This window comes from Malus sylvestris, chromosome 4 (genome assembly GCF_916048215.2).
Source record: "Malus sylvestris chromosome 4, drMalSylv7.2, whole genome shotgun sequence".
In the NCBI taxonomy this organism is placed as follows: Eukaryota; Viridiplantae; Streptophyta; class Magnoliopsida; order Rosales; family Rosaceae; genus Malus; species Malus sylvestris.
The window spans coordinates 12,035,396-12,051,448 of record NC_062263.1 but is presented as its reverse complement, the minus strand read 5'-3'; the positions used below and the strand labels follow the sequence as shown (position 1 = coordinate 12,051,448).

Here is a 16,053-nt window from a genome sequence, read left to right as displayed (position 1 = left end):
AATTAGGCCTTGGAAAATTCTATAAATACAAGCCCATTTCATTCATTTGAGGGGGGATTCATATTACACCTTGAAGCTCTGAAGCTCTGAAACTCCGAAGCTCTCAAGCATCCAAGTTCCCGAAGAATCAAGAAAGCCTTCTTCGTTCTTCGTTCATCGTTCTTCCAAGATCAAGCCCCGACGGCCCTTGGATCAACAATCACCAACTCAAGATCAAGCCCCGACGGCCCTTGAAGAAAGTGTTCATCATTCATCACCCGTTCATCCTAAGATCAAGCCCCAACGGCCCTTTGGATCAACAACAGCAACAAATCCACACATCCAACTGTTCTTCAAGATCAAGCCCAAAAGCCCTTGAAGATCCGTTCATCCATCAACCTTCAAGATCAAGCCCAAAAGCCCTTGAAGAAACGCTCATCCTCAAGATCAAGCCCCAACGGCTCCTTGAAGACCCGCTCAAAATCCACCTTCAAAGATCAAGCCCACGACCCTTGAAGAACGTTCATCCTTAGATCAAGCCCAACGGCCCTTTGGATCAATCACACATCCACAAATACACACCTTACGGAGATCGAATCAGAGGATCAAATTAGAGAGAGATTGTAACCCAAAATCATCAAACACAAATATTTGTTTGTGCACGTTGTTCTTGTCTCTTTCGTTTCAGGAATTTTCCGTGTTCACAAATTGGCACGCCCGGTGGGATAATCTCTGCCTCTCATCTCTTTCTCCGTTCAAGAAATTCAAGCGCACTTCCAAAATTAATGGCATCAAGGAAGGCTCAATCTGTTCCCGCAACCGGCGCAAAGAACAAGAGCGTCCTCGTCGCAACTGGTGTCACTTTGGGCATCACGACTCGAAGCATGGCAAGAGCTACTTCTGCCGCCTCTTTCACCTCTGCATCAACTCTGCCAAGGGAACAAAAGCACCCAAGGCACGAGCCTTTGATCACCTTAGCCTCACTAAGGGCACCAAAGGGGGGAAGCCCAAGGAAATACTCCGAATCCATGCTCTCCGATGCCGATTCAAGCGGCAGTGCAGCCATGCAAGTCATGACCATTGGAGCAACTTCAATCGATGAGCAGCTGGCTCAGATGAATGAAGCAATCGCAAGGCTAACCCGAACTGTGGAAGAAAAAGACTTGCAAATTGCAGCACTCGTCAATCGACTAGAGGCGCAGGACGGCGATAAACCCGACCCAGAGAATGATCCACTAAAGAGAAGAGATGATGAAGAAGAAGAGCCTCAGGTGGAGAAAAACGATGCGAAGCCGGAGCCAGACCAAGCAGCGGCACTCATGGCATCTCTTTCTATCCAGCAGCTGCAGGAGATGATCACCAATACCATCAAGGCACAGTACGAAGGGAGCTCACATACCTCCTTGTTCTACTCGAAGCCCTATTCCAAGAAGATTGATGCCCTAAAGATGCCGAGGGGATATCAACCACCAAAGTTCATGCAGTTTGATGGAAAAGGAAACCCAAAGCAGCACATTGCACATTTCGTCGAAACTTGCAACAATGCGGGGACGGAGGGAGACTACCTCGCCAAGCAGTTTGTGCGCTCGCTGAAAGGAAACGCCTTTGAGTGGTACACGGACCTAGAGCCTGAGTCCATCAACAGCTGGGAACAGTTGGAAAGGGAATTCCTCAACCGCTTCTACAGCACCCGCCGCACTGTGAGCATGCTAGAACTAACGAGCACAAAGCAGTGGAAGGACGAGCCAGTCATTGACTACATCAACAGATGGCGCACTCTAAGCCTCGACTGTAAAGACAGGCTCTCAGAAACCTCTTCAATCGAGATGTGCATCCAAGGCATGCAATGGGGTTTGCAATACATCCTTCAAGGCATTAAACCACGGACCTTCGAGGAATTGGCCACTCGCGCCCATGACATAGAGTTGAGCATCGCCCATCATGGGAAGAAAGAACCGATCGCCGACTACAAGAACGACAAAGTTCTTGGGACAAAGGTGGAAAAGGCTGCATGGAAACCCACCAAGGAAGCGATGACGGTCAACACATCTCCCGTCAAAATATCCACACGAGGCAAGGCGATTCAAACCGAAGCTTTTCGTGATCAAGAGACACGTAGACGCACTTTGAAGGAGCTTGAGGAGAAGACTTATCCATTCCCCGACTCTGATGTGGTTGCCATGCTAGAGAGAGATTGTAACCCAAAATCATCAAACACAAATATTTGTTTGTGCACGTTGTTCTTGTCTCTTTCGTTTCAGGAATTTTCCGTGTTCACAGTGACTTCTAACTTGTGGTCCAATTAGAAAGTGGGTAATTGTAGCTGATTAATTACTTAGTTATAGAACATTCACCAACGCATCCATAATTATTAGAATTCAAACCCTTCCCCTCACAGGTCTTAACATCTAGTTTGAATAATTAAAAAAAAATGCCTCATATGTAAGTCTCATGTGCTAACAATGACTGAATAGTTTCATTTTAACCTAATATATATGGCTCAAGTGCTAATAATTAACGGAGAGTTAACTTTCAATTTCTAACCTAAATCCTAAAAGACTTCACCATATGGGTTCAAATTCGAATTTTTTTTATCACGGAACCAGACTATCGTCCAATTACCCTATTACCATGGGATCATTAATCCAATTTATCTGTTAAAAAAAAATCAGAATCAATCAAGGTAATGTAGGGGATATACAATTGTTTTGGTATGATTTGTAGCGATCACATTATCAACCATTTGGAATATAATTTAATTTAATTTAATTTAATTTAATAAAAATATAATTTAATTTAATTTAATTTACAATAATATGATGGAAGAAATAGTAATACAATATTATTCAAAACCAGTGGCTAGATGTCACTGTCTCGGCATGGGATGCATCCTTGTCCGTTAGAATTTAGAGCATTTGGACCTCTAAATTTAATCGTTTATCCAAAAGTTCATCACTCTCACAATAATTCAACAACTCCACTGTAACAGTGCCCATTTCTAACTTAAATACACTTATCACTTAGTACTACAGTGTAGTGGTATTTCTCTTCATTTGTAAGCGAGAGGTCTAGATTCGATTCTTTTCAAATGCGAATTTAAACCACATTATTGCTAGCACATTGTGAGGCTAAGCACAACCCCTTCCCTTAGTGTTGATAATATCGTCTGCTCAGGAAAAAAAAAGAAAAAAAAACTCAAGTGGCATTTATTTATGATGAAAAACTAATATTAGATCCAAGTCTAAATCATGCTGCAAGTGGCATGTTACTATAATGGTGGAAAAGAGTTGAACTCTTAAATAAAGGCATGGATTCAAATCCCATTGATAATTAATCTAACATCTAGTCTAACAAAATCTATCTTTGACAAAAAAAAAAAAAAAAAGTCTAATTCGTGTTAGAATTAGAATAAGTCTATTGTCCATTTGAAGCAATTATACCAAAGGGCATTTCTAAAGCGAGTGAGGACTGGACTAGGCGATACAAAAGGCCAAGCATAATTAAATATCAAACTAAACATAAATATTTTACGTCATTAAACCTGAGATTTTTAACTTACAAGTGAATAAAAATATCACAATATCGTAGTAATAATAATTGAATCAATTCACATTGGTCCAAGTAGCTTTACATGCTTATTTCATCCTTGCATGTGCATATTTGATGCTTTAGCTTTCAGTTATTTCTATTTTGATAGTCATTTGTAAGCTCTCTCATTTTTTTAGTACAACAATACATTTTATACTAAGAGATGAGAGAGTTCGAGTAAATCACACAATGACAACCAAATTTGGTATCGAATTCGCACGTAGATTCGAACATAAACCTCTCACTTTCAAGAAAAGATAAATACTACCAAACCGTAGTTCTAAGTGACATTTTTTCTCATCTTAGTTTCTACAATTTGTAAGTGTAAAGACAAGCAAAAATCTAGACATTTTAGTAAATTAACTTTCAAATGGAAATCATAATTTAGGGTCTTTTATCGAAACTCAAACTCGAAAAATTAAAATTTGTCGAATATCAAGTCGATGGGTCTGCATATATCGAATTCAGACTCAGATTAAGTTTGACCCGAACCAAATACAACACGATGATAAAACTACATTTTTCTTTTTATTACTAAGAGAATACAATTAAATATGAAAATGCTCAACCAATGGTTGGCACCAATAGAAAGGGAGAAAAAAACTACAACATATGTGACAGATGAGGAGAGGGAGGGAGAGGGATTAGATAAACGATAACATTACAAGGATACATATATATATATATATAAGACTACAATCTAACCATCAACTTACAGTCGAATAAAAGAGAATTCTCGTTTAAATGCTCAGATGCTATCAATCTCCTGATCATACTCTTGAACAAAACACCAAATCAGGAAACGCCAAGCTATAATGCTCGCAGTTTCGCCTGTGACCATCTCAACCCAATTTATGTTTCCTGCATTATCAGAAAATTTACAAATAATAAAGTCTCGACACTTCTAGTGAACAAGTTCAGTAGAGTTAAATCATATATCTATGGAAGTGGAAAGACTTGTGGATATTGCGAAAATATGGTTTTCTGGACAATAAGCACCCACCTGAATTATAATCATGACCCTTCTGATTGCTCATCCAGGCCTTCGTTAAATTCACCAAAAATGTCTGGGCATTCATCCCATTGTCCCTGATTCCTTGTTTCCCAATAACCACCAACATAGCGGAATGATCCATCTTCACGTTCTCTCTCGAACCATCTGGGTTTCCACCCGTTTTCTTGTAGTTTCCTCGACTGTGCATTGAGAGTTTCAAGGATCATCACCAGCATTAATAGTAATAAAGTAATATTTCAGTTAAATCATATGCCATCTTCTCATAAACATATTTATTGCAAACTATAATACACTGAAAGTATTCCTAAAGATTTGTATATTTGAATGCATCAAAAAATTTTCTGTATTTGCTCTTCAAATCTGCAAGGAACTGAGTAATACATTGTAAAAGCATAAGAAGAGTAAACGGGGCAAGAGTAAAGCCATGCTTTTTTCTCACGTTGCAACTGGGTGAAGTTGCTGAAGTCACTTGCAATGCAACCAACCAACATTGACCAAAGAGTATAGTAACTTCTTACATGTCAGCAATATAATTTCTCCAACTGTCCAACATAAAAGTTGTTTCAATGACACAGTTGACTCTAATTTGGCAAGTGACTTGTCTCTAGTACGGATTATTCATCATTTGGTGTGATCATGGTATAAAATTTAACTTTGATCGCATTAGGTATAGGAGTGTAATAAATATTTCAAATTGGGAAGATCATAGAAAAACCATATAAAATGACCAAGGAAAACAATATGAATATCGGATTACCTTCTACATGTAAAACCTAGCACAAGTAAAAAGAAAATCAGCTGATGAGGCTGGCATGGGTGTCTCTGTGTGTGTGTGCCTCTGTGTGTGCATGTGTGTGTGTGTGACCAAAAGATACGAAAAGAAACCAAAATACCATTCTTTGCCTTTTTTCCAGTCGCTGTTTCTCTGAATTTGCCTTTTCGTACTCTCCATTCTCTAGATGCCGTTGGTCCGGCCTGAGCCTGGAATCGGTGGGTGGGAGGTTCTCCTTAATCATGATCAAATACCCAGGATCAGCCAAAGCTATAAGAAACAATTTGATGTGCATAAGGGAAAAATGAAAATGCATATGAAACATTTGATGGATTACATCATGTATACCTGCAGTCCAGGTGTTAGCTCATTCAGTGTCATTGCGAATGACGTTAAGTTGTATCGTGTGACATTAGGAGGTTTACTACTTTTCCACAACAATGAAGCATCTGAAGGATTTAACTTGCCACTCCCATCACCATTTACATAATGCATGCTTTCATCCCACTTCCCAAATAATGTAGCAACCTTTTTCCCCGTGACATCTTCCACAAATCCATGGACCTATGTGGGTGTAGAGTATACAATTGCAATCAATCCAGCAGCACAATATCAGGCCGGTACACAGCAATGAGAATGATTCAACATTCTCTACAGCAGAGAACCATCATACTAGACACAAATAAGAAACACACCACTAACCTGGTGAGGATTTCGGTCAAGAATCGATTGCTCTTTGAACTTCAGTTTGCATGAATGCTGACGATTACCACGTATATGCATTGTACCATGGTGATCACAATATACTTTACCAAGAATTAGATTGTATATGCTTGTTGTGACCTATTACAAAACATAGAGATATTTAAGCACACTTGTAGCATACATAAAAAAAAAAGCAACATAGTAATGCACACCTTGGTGGTTATATTAGGCAAGAAAATGATTCTAACATGCTGTCAATTTAGAGCACAACGCAACATAGTAAAGCATACCTTGCTCCACTGGAAAAGTTCACCATCATCAAACTGCAAGCTAAGAACTCCAACGGGGTCAAGCTGAATTGATCGTCCCCAAAATTTTGTGTGGATATTGCTGTCAGCCCAGAACTTCCACCCTCTACCTTCACAATGACAGGCAATGAGTGTTGGATGGTGACTAACCTGTACCAAGTAAAATTTTATTGAAATATTTTGGATTGAGCGGGATAAATCAATAAAAATGTGTACACATTAAACCACTGTAAGAATCAAGTTCTTAAAAACATTTTCACATTTTTTGAGTTTTTTTTTTTTTCTCAATTTCTAGGATTATTAATAAACTTTCTAAGAGTTTAAATGACAATAGTTCGTTGCAAGTTGCATAATCATTTGACCAAAGGTTTGAACCCCTTTTCTTTCATACACCATTTACCTATTTTTCTCTCATCATAACTATTAACTGAAGATCCAGGCACTATAACTGCCCCTTCAAACGTGAGTGGCAATGCCATTTTCTTAAATTTCTTGGAGGAATCAAACCCAAGCCAATTATCATACTTCTACTTTTCATTTCTCCCAGTTTCTGTAAAAGGGCACATTATTTAACGCTCACTTTATTGTCAAAAGATTTCTGTTGCGTTTTCTATTCTAAAATTGGGTAATCTCATAAAGAGGTTATATGCTTGTCACAAGTTGATGCATATGTCACCCTCATTTTCACTTATCACACCTGTGCCCATTTATTTTACTTCCCTTACCTTTTCGGAGAAGAAGCGAATTCCTTTATCAGGATAGTCAGCTTCATAAGTTTCCCCTAACAAGGGATTGAATGGCTTGCAGTGCCGCCCTACAGATGACGCATATCCAGAAACCGCAAATGCAGCAACATTTAGAACCCTTTGGAGACTGTTTCCCTAATAAGATAAAGGACCAAAAACGAACAAAGTGAGATTCAACAAAAAAATAAATAAATAAATAAATTATAATTGAGGTGCTACAAAATGTTCTAGCGCACATTCCAGCCAAATAAAAACTCTATTACTATTCTAATGCAAGAAATTGACCGAATCAATGTTCCCAATGGTCTATTCTTCCTTCTATCCTCCTAAGACTTCTACTAGACATCAAATTTCAAACAAATTTATTCCACAAATATAACCACCAAAAGATTTATATTGTAAGACTAAAAACAAATAAAAAACGGTAACTGTATGGGCAGTCATCAATACAGACCATATCTACCGTAAAGATGACATTAGGACTGCAATGTATAATAAGTAAAAAAGCCCACACTCACCAACCTTACCATTTTCCCATACTCATATGCTCGGTCCAAAAGATACGAGTACTCCAAATCCTCACAACACTTCTGAAGAGATGATATTGGCTCATTAAAGTACACAGGAAGGCATACTCGAGTGAGATCCTTTCCCACATTGTCTTTAATCATAGACCAAAGGCTGACCCCCTTCTCCTTCTCAACTGGAGTGGGAAGCTCTTTTCTCCTTTCAACGTGTGGGTAATTATAATCCTGAACTTCCTTCTCAGTTTGAGTCTCCTCACCATTATTAGTTTGACTTTGAGCTTCACTTTGCTTATTAGTGTTATTTACCACTCCTTTCATAGACCCACAAGTTATGCTAGGTTCAGTGAAATACTCTTTTGTGTCATGAAATGGCATTTCATCCTCATCTGACACTTCCTCAAGCTCTTGTTTCTCAATATCGTCAGATGATTCAGTTGTACTGCACTCTAAAAACCAAAATAGATGTTAACAAATCACGAAATTAAGTCCTAAAATTACCAGCCACCTTGAGTAAAATGAAGACAACAAGCTCAAACCTAACTATCCAAATTGGAAATCAGTCAACATTAATTACAGAATGTAGCACTATTTGTTCAAATAAAACTATCTGTTATACAGAATAGATTATCACTTGACCATAATTTTACATGCATTAACCCATGTGACCACTGCTAAACAATATTACATCATGCATGACAAATTCTATTACAAACAGCTAGGGGCTGTGACATCATTTCTGCACACACCTCTTTTCTTTTCTAGCCATTGGATTGAAAAACCAAATGGAGAATCACGGGCCAGCACGACAAGTTCCATTACAAACAGCTAGATGCTGTGACATGATTTCTGCACACACCTCTTCTTGTTTTTCTTTTTTTTTCTTTACTAGCCATTGGATTGAAAAACTAAACGGAGAATCAAGGGCCACAATTAAGAGAGTATTGTTGGGTTTTTTCCAGCCCATGATTAGTTGTCCTAAGTCTATTGGGAATTAATAGTCTTAGAGGATTAAATTGTTTTCCCAATTGGAGTTGTTTTCCCAATTGGAGTTGTTTACCCAATTGGGGTTAGTTTCTCAATTGGAGTAGGATTCATAACTAGATTCCCATTAGGATTAATAATCCTTATTGAAGAAGACCTTTATTATGTCTATATAAAGGGGCTATTGTACTAGTTTTGGGGAGGGAGCAAAACAATAAATTGTATACCACTCAAGGGATTTGAGTGAGAGAATATTGTAAAGTGTGTGCGAGAGAAAAGAAAAGAGATAGTGTATTTCTTGTTCTTGTTCTTTCAGGTTTTTCGTCAAGTCCTAGTTCTAGAGATTTGGCAAGATTATTGGTTGTACTCATTATTGATATAGTGAAAGATTGTTGTTGCTGTCCCGTGGACGTAGGCACATATTGCTGAACCATGTAATTTCTTGGTGTTATTTATCTTGGTTATTTGTTTTTCGATTTCTGGAGTTTATTCTTGTTTTTCCCATTCTTAAACGTGATATTCTCAACAAGCATCTCATGGAGAGGATATATGCGTTTATGCATATATATCTTCTGCACAATGTGTACATCCTCAACGCAACTCTCATGTTGAAAAGAGGTCTGAAAAACTTTTATTAAGGAATGGATCTTCAATGGATTAGCTTAAAACAAAATGGAATGCATAGTTCAAGTCTAACACACGTCGCGAGTCAAAAGCTAATATCTCATGGAGAGCCTTACCATAGGTCTAAAGCAATCATTTGTACACTCAAGAATAACAACTTTCTTTGTTCGGAAAGTGTATTGTATTTAAAAGCAGAAAATGAAAGACAGTATTAGAAAGTGGATAGGTAGCATAAAATGTTTACCACTATATTTTCCCGGTCCCAAACTTGAAAACTCGTGCTTTGTCAATTGGTATTCACCGTCATGAATTCCAGAGGCTTCAGCTTCATAATTAGCTGCCTGCATATGAAAAAGTATTTGGCTTAATGATATTACATAACCAGTAATTATACCATAAAGGTGAGAGGGTAAGAACATAATAAACCATTTTAACAAACCATTTTATACTTTATCTGACAGGCATACAAAACACCAGAAAGAATAAAAATATTCTATGAATGGAAACATTAATACTCTAACAAATTGTTCAAAGCGGCAATTTCCAAAGGCTCAAAGAAAAGTACAGAATGGTAATGGTTTAATGCCCTCAGAACTTGTTACTTAGGAGCAGTTCATATAAAACATATGCTCCAGTAAATGAATCTTGCTTGCGTGTTATTGACATAGGTTAAGAATTAAAAAGTGGTTATAAACTCAGTAAGCATATCCCAGCGTGCTAATTTAATCCTTATAAGCGAATATTCGATGGTGTTCCCAAGTGTCCTGTACAAGGTGTTTTTAACCGTTAGATCTTGGTCATTATATCTTTGACAAAAATCTAACAGTTAAAAACCTCGGAATATATTAGAAAATCCCCCTTATAAATCCACATATTAATGTGATAATGTAGTAGCCCTTGTCAGATTGTTGATTAGGACTATACATTCAGACATGAATATATATATATATATGTGTGTGTGTGTGTGTGCGTGTGTGTGTGTGTATATATATATATTATATATATGTATATATATTACATATATGTATATTATATATATATATATGTATGTATATATATATATATGTATATCTACACACACATATATATACATATATGTATGTATGTATGTATGTATGCACTAAAAAATGTGCAATTGATCTACCAAGATCAGCTTTGCTGCTGATTGGTGGGTCCCACACTGGGTCCATTTCAATCAACAAGTAGCCAATTGATGCTATATTTCTTCCAACCAGTTGTTGAGGACATGGATATATTATCAATGGGGTGTGACATTCACACATTCCATTTTACTTTTCACACACCCTTTTAATTTTCAGCCGTCGGATCGGATGAATTGAAGAAAATCAATGGATGGAAATTAACAAGGGGTGTGTAAGAAGTAAAATGGGGTGTGTGGATAGCACACCCCGTATCAATTATTGTACTGCTAGACACGATAAATGAGTGCATCCATGACAAGCACCTGTTCTATGAGATATTGAGTACAAAATTCAAAACCAAAGTGAAGATATTGAGTACAAAGATAATTAACGAATGTAGTCCTAAAACAAAATTCTATCTTAATTTTTGTATTTTTGACCATAGATCTAACAGTTAAAAGATCCGGAGTATCCAATACTCTGGAACACCGTAGAAACTACCATCCTAAAATGGTAGATCAATGATTTGGTTCCTTAGTTTCCGGATGGGACAAATTCTGACCAAAGTTTGAACATCCAACCAGGAGGAAGATTTTTCATTACGTCAAGGAAGTAGAAGAGGAACAGGACTAAAATTGCAGTTAGAGCTTTGAGAAAGTACGATTTGAAAAGAAACATGGCTGAGTAAAGTTTAAGCCTTCAATTAACAATGTGACAAACACATCCCTTCAAGATATCATGTGCAAGTACAAGCTTTCAATTAATATTCAAAAAGTGAGCCATGTAGTATTAAAAGTAGTTACCTCGAACTGCCTTAATGTGTCCAGTAAATTTGATCGTTCTTCACATATAACCTTAAGCCGTCCTTGTAATTGAGAGAACTCCGAGAGCATTATCTGCTCGCAGTCCTGTACAATGCTCTCACCGGTTCCCTCTTCAAGCAGGCGCTTTTTCAGTCTTTTGGTCGATATAGATAAATCAGTTGGTACAAGGGAGAGACTATCATTCAAGGATCTATGAGGAAATAGAGTCCGAATTGATACCAAAGCTTGTAGCCAAGCCGCCCGATCGCTCTTTGAATTAGTCCTTAAATGAAGGGTCTTTGTAGCAGTAAATATGTAAAATTTCCGATCGTCGGACTTGCTTTCTCGGAAGGATGAGATCTGCAAAACAAATTCAAACAAATCTTTTCAGATTACACATGAAATTCGAAGTATTAGCACTTAACATTCAACACAAACACAAATTTATAGTCACTTGGTAAACCAACTATAAAAAAATAAAAACAATTTCCTTGCTACAAAAGGAAAATGGAAAATCATCAATGCAGAAAACACACCTTCAATCTGCAAACCACATAAAAAACGATTCAAGCTTCTAAATTAATGACGTCAACAATACATCGAAAGCGAGATCATTCGATATCCATTCGGAAACCCAAATCAGAGATCTACCAGAAAAACCAAGGTTATAAAAACCTGGGTTTTGAGAAGGATTAAAACAAATCCACTTAATGCTCTCAAAGTCTTCCCACAGTGTAACCAAACCCATTGTTCAAACCGCCACTCTGCCATTAAAATATGAAAACTTGAAAGCAACCATTGACTTGGAAGTTGGAAACCAATCCCACGCCAAGTCAAAAGCAAACCAACAAAAAAATAATCAACAAAACCCAGAAAAATCACAGAATCTCATTTCCATTTTTCAGATCAAACACCTTCCCCACCGTCCGATCACTACCTTCTTTCCCTACTTCTTTAAAAAAAACAAACAGTAAAATAAAACCCCAAGTCACGTCTACAAGTAAAGGAAAACTCACGCTTTGTTTTCTTCTCTATTTTTGGGACATGAAGCATTTAAAATTTGAGAAGGGGTAAAAATTGTAGATTGCATCCAACGAATAAAAACCCAGCAGTGATATGACCACAGGATAATACCGAGGTCTACAACGTAGCCTATCGCCCCCCATATCCACCTGCTGATGTGACCCACCCACACAAACACCCAGTTAAACTGTAAAAAATTGAAATTGAAAATCAAAACCCAGAAAAATCAGAGAAATCAAAATCCAGGATACGACGAACAATGCGGTGAACCGCCGGTCCATGTTTCTTGCAGATTCAGAATCTGACCCAAGAAAATTAAAAAATAATTAATCAGAAGGACCTGACAAATTGACAAAATAGAGAAAAAGGTATAATTTTTGAATCAAGTCCCTCCCCATATTAGAAAGCTTTGCTGAAATAGCGACAAAAATGGCTTGGCTTCGGCCTTCCGGATTGCAGCACTGCTGCTCTGCAATCTGACCCCAGAGGAGAAAAATGAGAAACGTACATTTACCTTGAGGTGGACGATTCCAACCGTTTTCGGGGGTTTGTTGCTCCGCCGGCTTCCGGTCTCGCTGTCCATCCGGGAAAGGCGGTGAGCGGAGATCTCGCCGATGAGTCGAACGTCGTCGTCGTTTGGGGTTAACAGGCTTAGCGTTTCGGGTCGTCGAATCTTGGAGTAGGAGAGGACGCCGTTTCGGAGAAGGAACCACCTGGATCTCCAACCCTTGCTGTAATTGGTCCACTTGTGGAGGACTCCGGCAACGGTGGCCTCAGATCCCGATGCTCGGCCGGCGGTATTAGAGTCAGATCCGACCTGCGCCGCGGCCAGACTCGCCGGGAGGCTCCGGGTCCGGGACAGCGAGATCTCCGGCGATTGGTCGCCGAGACCCGCGCTCTCGAGCGTGATGCAGCAGAGTGGGTGCATCTCTTTGACCCGCATTTTCGCGAACCGAACCGACAGGGCGTCGCGTTAGACGTAATGCGGAAAGAGATGACTGGAAGCAATAATCGAGTTAATTCCCCATTCTTTTGCGTTGAAGAAGTAACTGCAACAGAAACGGAGACTGACTGATAAGAACAATGAATATATATATATATATATATAGACACACATATATAATTACATGTATAGATGGCGGGTACCATCAATCAAAATCAAAATTAAATATGAGAAAGGAAAATGCAGGCATGCATATGTCGATCATCGTCGTTTTCAAAAGTGAAAGTATCTTCTGAGACTCGAAGTAGGAAGAGAGAGACTTGTTCTTTCCCTCTCTCTAGACTTTATCTCTGGGTTGGAGACGAACCTGGGGAGACTGGAGAGCTCTGAAACTGATACGGATTCGGGGAGAAAGAGAGAGAGTTGAGGAAGTAGGGATTCTTATACGAGTAAACTTGACATAAGTTGTAAGTCTTATAAGTTTTATTGAACTTATAATACAAAGTGAGCACCGTAAAATGGTAAAACATTCAAATTACCATCATCTATATATAAAGTGTGAAACATTCAAAATACCATAAATTGTTCTTTAAGAATTTCATAAATTACAATTGAACCTAAAGAAGCTAAAGTATTTAACCATATTTTGAATGAATTTAATATTTAAAATTATAGAAAAAAAAAACAAAAACAAAACTCATTGTGTTAGGGGGTGGTTTCACGTTATTAATTCATTTCTTTTTCTTTAAATAAATTTTTAAAAATATGTAAATTAATTATTTAAAATATATATACATATATATATATAAAGGCCAATTGCCACATGCGTATTCGTATGGCAAGAGGCTAGTAAGATAATATGAGAGAGATTAAATTCTTAAATTAAATAACGTATTACAAATAAAAAAATAGGCAAATTATTTAATATTTAATTAATAATTCAATTATCAATGTTCACAGTATTTGGTTTACAAAATTTGATTTAGAAATTGGGTAATGCTAAAGATACTAAATTTGTAAACATAATTTGCAAACTAAGGAGGGTGTAGTCAAATTAAGATTTGAAATGATTTTAAAAGACTTTAGAATCAGGATGTAGTCAATTAGAATGTTAAGAGAGGATTTTAAAAGATTTTGAAATCATGGTGTAATCAAAGTAGGATTTAACAGGATTTAAAATAAGGGAGTTTTAACAAAACACTCCCGATATTTTTCACTTTTAATGAAAAACCACATTTTTACCTTTAACTAGGACTATTAACTATACCTTTAAAAATGGTATTTCGTTAAAAGAGAAGTTTTTTTGGACTTTTTGTTAGTTTCTTTTAAAAAAAATGCATCCAAATCCAAGGGTAGTCAATTATGATTTAAAATCCAACGTGTAAATATGTAGATATTCAAAATGTCATAGATTTTGAAGGATTTCATTAAGTAAGAAATTTTGTAGGATTTGTGAGTGAATTTTACACATACAAAGACTATAAAGAATCCCACATGCACCCCTAGGATTTCTTTTCAAGTTTATCTCTCAAATTGACTTTTCTATCTCTTGCATACAAACCTCACTACGTGCGTTCAAATCGCTCATCATTATCACTGTGTCATCTCATCATCTCCCTTTAACACAAAACCCCACAGCCAATTCCAATAACTGGCCAGGTCTCGAAGTTCTAGTTCAGGCTATGTCTCAGGTCACGCATGTTTTTGTTATCCCTTTCTGCAATTCCATATTTATTTAACACAGCAACAAATGAATTTTCAATTAACCAAAGAGCAGTGTGAAAGGTATTACTCAAAATAGATAAATATGTAAACCACTACTATTGTGACAACGCCACATCTTCCTTCATAAACATCTCTAAGCCTACAAAAAGCTCACATACTTGGTACCTGGGAAAAGAGGATACCAAGCAGAGCATTTTTGGGACCTCAACATTTTTATGATATATCAATTTCATCAAAAGTTAGAGTGAATAAACCAGAATTGCTTCCAAAATACACTCAACTATTGTTATATTCGAATCTTTACACACTGAATCAATGTTTTGATGTAAGTTAGAATTTTTACATAAGGTTCGATGATGTTTACAAGTTGGGTCGGAAAATAAAGAAAAATAAATTATTATCATGTTCATATTGGTTTGGTGATGTTTAGAAATCCTAAGAAATCCACGAGACAAGTTCATACAAATCTATAACATAAATCCATATAAATCTGTTGAAATCAATATAGAATGTAGACTCTATTAAAATCATTTGAAATCTGTCACTTAAAAAAAGTCTATTAAAATCATGTGAAATCCAAATTGACTACACCCCCTAAATGATTTGTCACTAATATAAATGAGCACATTTATCAACGCTTAAGTAATAACTCAATCATTAATTTTCATGTTTTTTAGTATACAAAATGGATATTGCTAGAAGACTAAATTTGTAGACAAAATTTGCAAACCAAATGATGTGTCACTAATAGGAAATAATCACGTTTATTAACTCTTAAATAATAATCTAATCATCAACTTATATGTCATTTAGTTTACAAATTTTGTATCCCTAGCCTTTTTGTCTACAAATTTGGTTTCCCTAGCATTATCTTTAGAAATTTGGTCTCCTAGTATTAACCTAAACTATAATAATGTTATCTTTCATGAATAATATTATTTTTATTAAAAATAGCATATGACTACACACCTTGTGTGTCTTTTATTTTTGTTTTTAAAATGTCACAAGTTGGTGAAGCTTAATAAAAAACAACAAAATTTGGTTTTGTGAATTACATTATTGCCCTTTATTTATTTATTTATTTTTTTTTTTTTTTTTGTGAATGGAACACTAAACAGTCTTTTCACTATCTTTTAGTTGACAAAGAGAGTTTTATTAATAAGTAGTTTAGA

General features: G+C 36.7%; 1 protein-coding gene across 4 annotated transcripts; it reads right to left on the bottom strand.

Moving 5' to 3' along the window:
- Positions 1-4,073: 4,073 nt before the first annotated feature.
- Positions 4,074-13,661, bottom strand: LOC126617773 (oxysterol-binding protein-related protein 2A-like). 4 transcript variants are annotated; one of them, XM_050285820.1, is made up of 12 exons: positions 13,524-13,661; positions 12,722-13,262; positions 11,191-11,550; positions 9,490-9,586; positions 7,641-8,086; positions 7,093-7,248; positions 6,350-6,517; positions 6,057-6,197; positions 5,703-5,918; positions 5,476-5,589; positions 4,571-4,761; positions 4,074-4,428 (listed from the first exon to the last, which is right to left on the bottom strand). In XM_050285820.1, the coding sequence occupies exons 2-11, from the start codon at positions 13,154-13,156 to the stop codon at positions 4,582-4,584; spliced, it is 2,313 nt and encodes a 770-aa protein (XP_050141777.1). In that variant the 5' UTR covers positions 13,157-13,262; positions 13,524-13,661; the 3' UTR covers positions 4,074-4,428; positions 4,571-4,581. The 4 variants fall into 4 exon arrangements, with proteins under 4 accessions (XP_050141777.1, XP_050141779.1, XP_050141778.1 ...); XM_050285822.1 differs by having other exon boundaries at positions 12,728-13,262; XM_050285821.1 differs by lacking the exon at positions 13,524-13,661 and adding an exon at positions 13,360-13,500.
- Between the last annotated feature and the right edge of the window lie 2,392 nt (positions 13,662-16,053).